The sequence below is a fragment of the Epinephelus moara genome, chromosome 17 (genome assembly GCF_006386435.1).
Source record: "Epinephelus moara isolate mb chromosome 17, YSFRI_EMoa_1.0, whole genome shotgun sequence".
NCBI lineage: Eukaryota > Metazoa > Chordata > Actinopteri > Perciformes > Serranidae > Epinephelus > Epinephelus moara.
The window spans coordinates 34,848,417-34,859,678 of record NC_065522.1 but is presented as its reverse complement, the minus strand read 5'-3'; the positions used below and the strand labels follow the sequence as shown (position 1 = coordinate 34,859,678).

Here is an 11,262-nt window from a genome sequence, read left to right as displayed (position 1 = left end):
CATATATATATACTGTATATATCAGAAACATAATGGATGATTGCAGCCCTTTCTCTGGTGCTGACACAGCGCTGTGGAGACAGATCTGGCTCTGTGAGACTGCCACACTGTGGAAAGATGGAGAACTGATGTTCATTTTCTTGTTCTCCTGTATCTCAGAGGTTGATGTCAGAGCGCACAAGTCTGCATGTACGTTTAATCATTCTCATCAGAGTCAGATTATATTTCTGTCTTCTTTATTCTTCTGTATGTTCAGGTTATTTCATATCAATCATTATATTCTGTAACTGACTGCAGCAGAAACCAGTGTGTTGACACAATAAATCAATGAGTGGGGGCTGTAATAAAATCTCAGAGCCTCCACCTGCATGAAATTGTTAGTGAAATGCTTCTTTGTTGTGTCACAAAGAGAAATGATGAATAACAATGTTTTTATTATTCCACGTTTCTCAGTTGATTCAATCCAGAGGACTCTGAAGACCTGCTCGTTTGGGCCCCAGTAAAGAAGGGAGGGCCACACAGAAAGCTTAAGTTCTCATGCACTGTTTGAACATGTACTGAAAATTAATGCACCACAATTTGATTTTGGTGGTAGATGTATCAACAAACACAAGACTATTCAACACATGACTTTCTCTTAAGAGAGTGGTGTTCAGTACTTTGTGAAACCAAGGCAGCTTTGAGTTATTTTAAGGTATATCGTTGCCATGTTTTTGTTTTGTTTCTTCCTTAACCTAGACACATCAACTTTACCTGCCTTAACCTAACCTATGTAACTTTCTTTATGTACATAATGTCATCTGCGAGTTGCTATGTTCTTTACAAACCATTGTGTGTGCAATCACTGCATGAGGATATGTTGGTGTTAGTTCGTTTCTGTCATAACAAATCTGCAGCTCTGTTTTCCCTGCAATAATCATCTTAAAGTTCATTGTCTCTGCAAGCCTACACATATGATAGGTTGACACAATTGACTTTTGACAAGATTATGGTAGCTTCTTTCTTTGTTTTGTGTGTTGATGTGGTGATTTATTTACGTAATTCTGTAAAAGGAATAAAAAGAAAGCTCTGTAAAAGACAAAGATAATGTATCTGCTGTGGCTTCATCTCTAGACACTCACCAGGAAGGGGAGGCTCTTAGCTTCGTACTTGGGTTGTATTTCAGTCTCGTGTTCAGTCAGCAGCAAGAAAACATGGAGGTCACATCTCTCTGCACCAAACTAAGTAAGGAATGAGTCCATCTCTCTCTCCATTGGTATGTGTATAAATAAATATGAAAAATAAAATCAATTAATTACTCATATTCTTCCATTTACCGAAATTCAAATAACTTCCATTGCCATTGTTTAATAAATTAACTGTTTCAGGTCAAGTTAAACAAAATAAAAATAATAATAATAATAATAATAATAATAATAAAGACCTCCAAAGTCAGATAATTTCACATTTATTTGGTTTCTGGACATCCAGCATGAGAAACTGTTCATTCTTCTATCAATGAAAAAAACAAGAATACCCAAAATGTAAATGTAAATGGTGATGAGACCAATCTGTGAGAACATTTCTTACATTTTTGCACTAATGATCACAAAAATAAAACAATATTACATTACATCAGTGGCAATACTTACATTATTGAAAAGAGAATAATTTCATCAGAAAGTGTTTTTTAAAGAATAATTGCAGCTTTATAGGTATTGTTATGATCTTAAATAATAATTTTAATAATTTCATTACAATGTTTAGACCTGGCATGAAGATGTCTTACTCTTATTCTTACTCATGTCATAAAATACAAACAAAGCCTTATCAGATTAGTTGTTGTCTGTTGGTAATCTATTCGCTCAAAGTAAAAGTAAAAAAAAAAAAAAGTTAAAGCAAATCAAAACTTTTTTACACTTACAGGTCAGTATTTTTCCCTCAGCACAGCCCAGCTCTGTATGCATGCCATGATATCCTCACATATATCATACTGCATCACCACCTCATCACAAGCCTCACAATCAACTGTATAACTCATACCAATGTTTTTCAGACAATAAAAAATATGGACTAAAAAATAAGGTGGCTTTAAAAAACACAATATGTTAAGCTCTGAAAGTTTCAGAATCTGTTCCAACTTAACGCTTATTTTGAAATGCCTCCATGAACATGCTCCCTCTCTGCTTCATGAATTTGACACAAGACACCAGCACACCAGCAGAGTCAACACAACAGCTTCAACAAACTCTAACTGTTGCATTGCATTACATTTGGACAATCAGTCTTTTCTGTTCAAAGAGCAAAACTGTGAAAGTGTACCAACTGAATTGTCAGTGCAGCCCAATTTTAATGTTCCTAATAGAGGTATTAGATTATGGTTAAAAAGAGAAACAACAGTAAATACTGCAGTAACATTTGTATTTTGTATTTTGTGTGGATGTACTTCTATGTATGGATATGGGGATGTATTGTATGTGTTTATTTTTGGCTGTATCTTTGGCAAAGTATTGGTGGATGTATTTTGTAAATAGATTTACAATTAAGTTTTTGTTTGTTTGTTTTGTGTGCATGTATTTTCTAAAGGCTGAGGGTTACATAAAGGTACATTTCTAGTGCTACTGTGATGTCCTTATCCAATAAACTATGAACTAAACTACAATTTCCTCAGAATCTCCTCTTGTTGTTTCTCTATCTCCTCCAGCTGCTCACTGAGTGTCTCCTTGTAGTTTTCCGCTGCCTTCTTCCTGTCTGTCATTCTATTTATCACACTTTGTGTTTTAGTCAGAAGTCCCTGTGTTTCCACATGAAGTTTTTCATCTTCTTGTTTCCTACCCTTCAACTGATTTTTGGCCGTTAACACAATGCTCTTCATCTCATGGTATCGGTCACTCTCTGCCATCTTCTCCACTGACTGAAGCTTGTTCTCAATATCTGTAATGTTTCTCTCCATGTCATCCTTTTGATGCTCTGTTTGATCTCTCTGTTCTTTCAGTTGCTCCTCCTGTTCCATCAGTGTTTTAACCACCTGCTCCAAGTCTTTCTCTTCTTCTTCATTCTTCTGTAACATTTCTTCAAGTTTTGCCTTTTTCTCCTCCAAATCCTCCATTTTCTTGCGTTCTGCCATGAGCTGCTCTCTCTCTGTCTTTGCTCTCTCAGCGTCACGGTTCATCTTTGTGTCTGTGTGAACATAAAAATGTGCTGAATTTAGTTTTAATTTGTTTTGTTTATGCAGTGTTGCATTTGTAGAGAAAAAGATGTAAAAGTGAACACAACGAGAGAACAGAAAAGTGAAGTTAACACTAATAACTCTTTCATTTAAGTAAAAGTGAAGAAAACAATATATCATTTTTAAAAGAACATTTTACAGAATATTCAGTGCTTCATATTCCATTTCTGATGAACTGACTAAAAGTTAGTCAAACTTTGTCTTTACCATAGACTTTCACCCCTGCAGGGTTGCAGGGGGCTGAAGCCAATCAGGTCACCAGTGTGTACTCATACTTAAATTTTAATAATTTAACTTCTGTATTAAATTATTGTATGACATATGTTGATGTTCCCATGAAATACAACCTGACTTTACTTTCTCCTCTTACAAATATGAGTTTGTTAACATGTAGTCACCAGTGACATCTTGTGTTTGACTGTTCACATCACAGTCACAGAGCTGCACTATTTTACCTTTGATTTTGTGTTGTCTCCATTTCCACACGACAAAGGCCGCTGCAAAAATAAAAGTGAGGAACATAACCACGAGAATGCTGACACGAGCAGCAGAACAAGACGAGGCCTCAAAGCAATCAGCTGAAATGATAAAACACACAAGAGAGGAGTTAAAGAAAAACACATATCAGGCTGAAAAATTAGGATATTCAGGGGGAAAAATATCACCTGTAATGTGTATTTCTGTCTCTCTGGTCTGGTTGATGTTCCTCTGTTGGACTCTACAGGTGAAGCTGTTGCTGTGTCTCTTCTCCACAGTCACTCTGCTGCTGACAGTATAGAGGTCATCAGGACCTCTGACTGTCTCTGTAGGTCCAGCAGAGAGGAGCTTTCCCTCACCGTCCAGCCACAACACCTCAGGCTCTGGATGCCAGCCTGCAGACTCACACTGTAGTACAACTATGCTGCTGTTTAAGTTAATCGTTGCTATGACAGGTGAGGAGACAGAAGCTGATGATGGAAGAGAGGAGAAATGTGCATGACATCATACTAGAGGTCTTTCAAAAAAAAAAAAGAGAGAGAACAACAGTGCTCGCAGCAGCATGATGAACTGATTCAAAACTAGCAAGTTTTAAACTTAAATCATTTATATTATTTGAATGAAAGTTTAACTGGAAGAATGCAACTCCTGAAATTTCTGTAACACAATCAGCCAGAGACGTCTCACACTGTTCGAGTTATGGAAAATGCAAAACACTCAGTTGTACATTGGCATTACAGAGTGTAGCCTCTTCCTCTACATGAGATCTTTGTCTGCCTGCAGAGAGCCCTTTAGCCAGACAAACCACACAGGCGGTTATGTGATGTTATGATGGGCAGTTAAATGCATTCTATCTTTAGTAATTCTAAAGTAGCCTTAGAGACATGACTGATTCACGTTCACTCACCAGCAACAAGCTCAACAGTAGATTCTTTATTCTGTGGGGGAAAGTAGCATCTATAGATTCCATTATCGGAGAGTTTGGCTGCAGACAGTGTCAGTGAAAGGTCTCCATGCTTCAGTTTCTCAATGGACACTGATGTTCTTCCTTTGTAAGATGGGTTTTGGTTACTGAGAATGTTTTGACCCTCGTGCCACACGTGGACAAATCTTGGTTCCAGGTCAGGTGTACCCCACTCCACACTCTTAGAAACAACATCCAGGGCGGGTTCCAGGTGGCAAGGCAAGATAACGTCTTCACCAACTAATGTCACTATTGTTCGAGAAGGTCTAGCCCCCTGAGACTGGCCTGCAAAGACACACAACACATTTTAATCCTGCAATAAGAACTAACACATGTACAAAAGTGATGGCCAAATGAAGCCTCTTTCTGAGCCCATAAGATGGTGCTCTTGCTTAAAAAGCCTAATGAATGGCAATTCAGTGCTTTCAAGCCTTTGTTGAACAGAGAGTGCCATCTAGTGGGATCAGAAAATAAAGAAAATGGTTAATGAAGCTGCATTTGTCATATATTTTTTTTTTTTAAAAAAAAAGACCATTGTGTCATTGTTTAGTTTTTCCCCTTTCATACTTCACCCAGTACTGCTGTGTGTAAGTTACCTGAACAGGTGTCTGCCAGTAGAAGGAGGATCACAGTGTGCAGGATAACCAAAGCACTGAACCAACTCAGCTTAGTTTTAAGCAACAATCCATGATTTCGGCAAAACATCCTGAAGCTCTGGAGGAATGAACAAGTTTAAAATGTCAGTTCCCATAAAGGAAAATGCCAAATGAATTAAAAGGATAAATAATCCAAAAAATAAATTCATATAAAAAAATATTGGCTGTTAACACCTAATCTCAATGTCACGATACCCAAATGTGTTCAGTGTAGTTATACACATTACATGTGAATAACTACATGGACATCTGAATATTGAACCCATATGTAAATCTAATTGTCTTATTCCAAACCATGGCCATTAATAAATGGAATATAGTGGTTATTGGGAGTAGGAAGACACTGGGGGAATTGTAAGTAGGCACACCAAAGCTGCATGTAAGTAGTAAATACATTTCACATTGTTACATATGTAGTTAACTGTTAAGTGTGAGAGCTTCCTGATATGCACATTGCACACACGGCTCACTGAGGCTGAAAACATCAGTTTCAATTACTTTAATTTCACTGCAGAAAAACTGACATATCTAACATGATATTTTTTATATAAATATATACTGACTGTAATTTTACTTAAGGTCATCTGCAACTGTGTCATTTCATGCCAAAACAAAAGCCTCGGTTTGATTTGGTGCTTTAAAGTGATGACAGTTGATTTAGGACAGACGTCATTATCAAGGAATAAGACTTATTAATTCATGTGGTCACAGGAGTATATTTATTCTGCGTCTTTCTAACAAACCATACAGTACATGAAGAGTCATTAATGAATTATTACCAGGAAATAAAACAAATTATCATCATTACATTACAATTTTTGCAGAAAATATTTAAAGGAAACAATGATAATGACACTTAAATCCATATTCAAGTTCAGTGATGTAACTAACTATCTAAAAATCAACAAACTACCCAACAGCACAATCAGATTTAAAATATTATGATAATGTAGATTGTATTTTCATTTTTTTTATGACATTGCTGGATCCTCTGTTCTGCAAGCATGAATTAATCACGTGCTCACTGGTTGCTACAATGACTATTGAGGAGAAATCCATATCAGCATTGTCTTAAAACAAAACTCTATACATGCAGCCACTATGTATGTCTTTAAAGTGGAACTATTCTATTCATAATGTTATTAGTAACTGACAATAATGCTCAGTAACTGCAGTGTAAAATGAGCCTTAACTGCAAAATGTGATTAAATGACAATCATTAAGTACAGCATAGTTTGATTAGGTATGGAATATATGTGTTGAATTAATGTACTCATTTACACATCTAGTCATGTATTGTACTCATTCACACACACATCTGGTCATGTATTGCTTGAATATCACTGAGATGAAATGGTTTTAAAAAATGAGGTAAGACTTTGCCCGGACATATTTGTGGGGCAGTTTGAGTCCGAAGCTTGACTCATGAGTTGTAAGTGTTATTGCTTGTGAACACATTAAGTCATACTATCATTCATACAGTACTAGTACTATCCTTTTGAGTCTAAGATACTTTTTGAGTAAAGGCGAGTTAAACCAAAGGTGTTGGGGGCGAGGTCTGGAGCCATCTGACCCAGCTTCAGACATCGATTTTTGCTTCATCATAACTGACTTTGAGTTTATATGTCAGTTTTGAACAGAAAGTAAACTTCTGCAACCCCGTTCCATCCCAACTTGTCAAGTATCGTTATTTGGTCAGTGGAATTTCACTTATATATATAACGCACATCAGTTGTTGACATTTATGTATTGTAATTTTTAAAATACACTTCAATTTTCGCAGGAAATGTACAGTTTCTGCTTGTTATGTGCATACAGTCCTTTTCAAAACAAACTTGCAACGTCGATAAAAGAATTCCAATTTATGTTTATTTCCAAAAGCACATAGTTAAGTTTAGAAAACAATATCATGGTTTGGCTCAACATTCAAGCAGGAAATGAAAAACAGGCTGTTGAGTGAAAGTTTGTTGGGCCCATCCACCTCATGTCCTACCCACCCTATAGTGACTTTTATGCACCTATACATTTTTACTGATGCGGTCCAGCGGAGTTATAAACCTCCGCAGCCTACCATTACAACATGCTGGCATACTGCTGCAAAATGTGTATTTTTGAGTTGGCATCTGGTGCCAAAGTCACTGACAAAGTATCTGTATTTGACAAGCTGGGAATGATGACAAGATGTTTTCTCACTACTCTATGTGAAGATCTACCTCTTCCAGGTGCAAGTTAATCAGCTCCATGTGGTTCTCCACTTTCCTCTGTCTCTCTGTTATTGTTGCTATTAAACCCTCTGTTTTCTGCAGCAGTTTCTCCATGTTCAGTTGCTGGTTCTCCAGTTCTTCCTTTCTCTTCTCCAGTTTCCACNTCTACCTCTTCCAGGTGCAAGTTAATCAGCTCCATGTGGTTCTCCACTTTCCTCTGTCTCTCTGTTATTGTTGCTATTAAACCCTCTGTTTTCTGCAGCAGTTTCTCCATGTTCAGTTGCTGGTTCTCCAGTTCTTCCTTTCTCTTCTCCAGTTTCCACTGAGCCTTTAACAGGCTTTGTTTTTCTCTCAAGTACCCTTCTGTTTTGTCAGTTGCCTTTTCTTTCTCACTCTCTGCTATTGCCTCCTCCACTAACTGAAGCTTTTCCTTGCTCTCCTCCCTCTCTCTGTCTGTCTCTTCTAGCTGCAGTCTGAATTCTTCCCTTTGACCCCACAGTCCCCTCTTCAGATCCATCAATGGAGTTAATACCACCGCCCATGCAGCCAGTTCTTCTTGTGTCTTCTGGGATTGTTTCTGCAGCTACATGTACATTAAAATGTACATTAAAGTGTTGTCATACAGTTGTCTATGGCAGCAGATCGTTCTGTGTTTCTACTGGTCAAAGTGACGGCTGTGATGGGAGAACTGGATCTCAGGGAAGGGCAAGTGGTCCATAACTTTAATTTTGGAGACGAAAAAAATGTAGGCTGAGCACCCTGTGGTCCATTGCCCAATAGGAAATGTAGAATACTCAAAAGTACTTTAAAAGTGCTTGAGTTACTTTTCTCAGGGAGTAACGCAGTAAAGTAACTGGTTACTTTTTTAAAAAGTAATGCAGTGAAGTACTTTGATTACTTTTAAAGTAACCCTTACCCAACTCTGTTCACGACCATAATCACATGGTCAAAATATGTTAGCAACCAATCAAAACAGAGGATGCACAAAGCTTTATCAACACAGTCAGTCTCCCCAAATTAAATTTCCTCTGAAATCCTGTGATTTTGTTCAGTGTAGTCACAAACATTTAACAACCACTGATGTGGACTTCAGAATATTGCACATAGACTAAACATTAACATACATTTGGGTTATTGGCCACTGGAAGTAGGTCAACCACAGTTTATATTGTTTACATAGCTCATTGAAAAATAATGTTTTAGTTCAAACAGTTAGTAAAACAGACAAATAAACTTAACTACATGTGAAAAGTATCAAAGCTTGAAGACATCAAATATTAAAGGGTTAAACACAGTGTTGGAACTGCAAGAACAGAAGCTACTTTTATAAGCAGTTTGCTCTCATGGCCAGCTATGAGGTCACCGAGGTCCAGACCTCGGTAAAAATTTCAAAGAGAAAAAAACAGAACAAGCCCCAAACAGCATGGTAAAAATATTAACACACCAGACAGCTTTTATTTTGAAACGACACGCAGGAAGTTATCTGATGTATCAGCGGAACACGGAAAACTTGAATTCAGTTGACAGGAAGACGACGATACTGCTAGCTGACAGACGAGATGAGTGAATGACAGGTTTTATTATTTTTTTAGAAAAAAAAGTTAAGTTGTAGCTAAGCAACGTTAATGTTAGAAGCTTTAGCTGTGACACAATGGGTTGAAAGCTAGCCTACTGGCTAATCGTGCATGATGTGAGCTCATTAAGTCAGTGCCATGCTCCCCAAGGTAACGTTATTTAACGTTATGCAGGTGGCTGTTTCATGACCCAATAAAGTTACAAGAGGTTAGGTGGTGTAGAAACTATATATATATACAGGCTATATATATAGATATATATATATATGACAAAAACTATTGAACTTATTATGATATTCTAAATGATGGTGATGCACCTGTATGTTGTACACTAGATCTGATTGAGGTGGATATTTGAGATATAATGCACTGGGCAATAAGAGCATCCCTCTATCTATCTGAACACTGTTCAGTGGCTTGAAGCCTTAAACCACTTCAGATAATGTTGTTACATTATGCAGCACTTTATTCACTTATTTGAAGAGTACATGACCTCTCGTTTGTGTCACCTACTATTTATTTACTCTTGCCAGCCTAGAATTTAATAATAAATCACATTCAATAATTCAAACCCTTCATTCCAAATTATCTTCAAACATTATAATGTAATGTATTCAATGAGGTCTAATCAACCTCCTTTAGACACAAAACATCACAAAACAGAAAAAGTTAACATAATTCTTTATTAAGTACAATTTCAGGATAATAAAATTAAATATTTCTAGACCAATAGAAATATTGGTCTAGAAATATATTTCTAGACCACTCCTCCGAGAACCGTCACCTTATCGTGGTGGAGGAGTTTGAGTGCCCTAATGACCCTAGGAACCTTATCGTGGTGGAGGAGTTTGAGTGCCCTAATGACCCTAGGAGCTATGCTGTCGGGGGCATTTCGCCCCTGGTAGGGTTTCCCATGGCAGATTGGTTCTGGGCGAAGGGTCAGACGAAGAACGGTTCAAAAGACCCTTCATGATGGTTATGATCAAGGATACGTGTACCCGGCCCGGAGGGTTACCGGGGCCCCGCCCTGGAGCCAGGCCTGGGGTTGGGGTCGGTGGGCGAGCGCCTGGTGGTCGGGCCTTCACCCATGGGGTCCGGCCGGGCCCAGCCCGAACCGGCTACATGGGTTCGTCCCGCAGGGCCACCACCCGTAGAGGGATCCAGAAGGGTTCGGTGCAATGTGGATTGGGCAGCAGACCAAGGCGGGGGCCTTGGCGGTCCGATCCTCGGTTACAGAAGTTGGCTCTTGGGACATGGAATGTCACCTCTCTGGCGGGGAAGGAGCCGGAGCTTGTGGAAGAGGCTGAGCGCTACCGGCTAGATATAGTCGGCCTCACCTCGACACATAGTTCCGGCTCTGGAACCCTAGTCCTTGAGAGGGGTTGGACTCTCTCCTTCACTGGAGTTGCTCCGGGTGAGAGGCGGAGGGCCGGGGTGGGCTTTCTGATAGCCCCCAGACTCTCTGCCTGTACGTTGGGGTTACCCCAGTAGACGAAAGGGTTGCTTCCCTGCGCCTTCGGGTCGGGGAACGGGTCCTGACTGTTGATGCACTGAACAACAGTTCAGAGTACCCACCCTTTTTGGAGTCCCTGGGACGGGTGCTGGACAGTGCCCCAACCGGGGACTCCGTTGTTCTGCTGGGGGACCTTAACGCTCACGTGGGCAATGACAGCAGGACCTGGAGGGGCGTGATTGGGAGGAACGGCCTGCCCGATCTGAACCCGAGTGGTTTTCAGTTATTGGACTTCTGTGCGGGTCGCAGTTTGGCCATAACTAACACCATGTTCAAACATAAGGATGTCCATCGGTGCACGTGGCACCAGGACAGCCTAGGTCGCAGGTCAGTGATCGACTTTGTAGTCGTATCATTTGACCGGCGGCCATATGTTCTGGACACTCGGGTGAAGAGAGGAGCAGAACTGTCAACTGATCACCACCTGGTGGTGAGTTGGATCAGATGGTGGGGGAAGATGCCGCGCAGACCTGGCAGGCCCAAACGAACAGTGAGGGTCTGCTGGGAACCCTTGGCGGAAGAACCTGTCCAGATGATCTTCAACTCCCACCTCCGGGAGAGCTTCGACCGCGTCCCGAGGGCAGAGGGGGACATTGAGTCCGAATGGGCCTTGTTCCGCTCTGCCATTGTCGAGGCGGCGGTTGCGAGCTGTGGCCACAAGGCCGC

At 39.8% G+C, this 11,262-nt stretch overlaps 1 protein-coding gene across 1 annotated transcript; it reads right to left on the bottom strand.

The window, feature by feature from the left end:
* Positions 1-1,436: 1,436 nt before the first annotated feature.
* Positions 1,437-8,026, bottom strand: LOC126403913 (butyrophilin-like protein 1). The gene is made up of 5 exons (XM_050066731.1): positions 7,561-8,026; positions 4,593-4,934; positions 3,874-4,155; positions 3,664-3,786; positions 1,437-3,159 (listed from the first exon to the last, which is right to left on the bottom strand). The coding sequence occupies exons 1-5, from the start codon at positions 8,024-8,026 to the stop codon at positions 2,636-2,638; spliced, it is 1,737 nt and encodes a 578-aa protein (XP_049922688.1). The 3' UTR covers positions 1,437-2,635.
* Between the last annotated feature and the right edge of the window lie 3,236 nt (positions 8,027-11,262).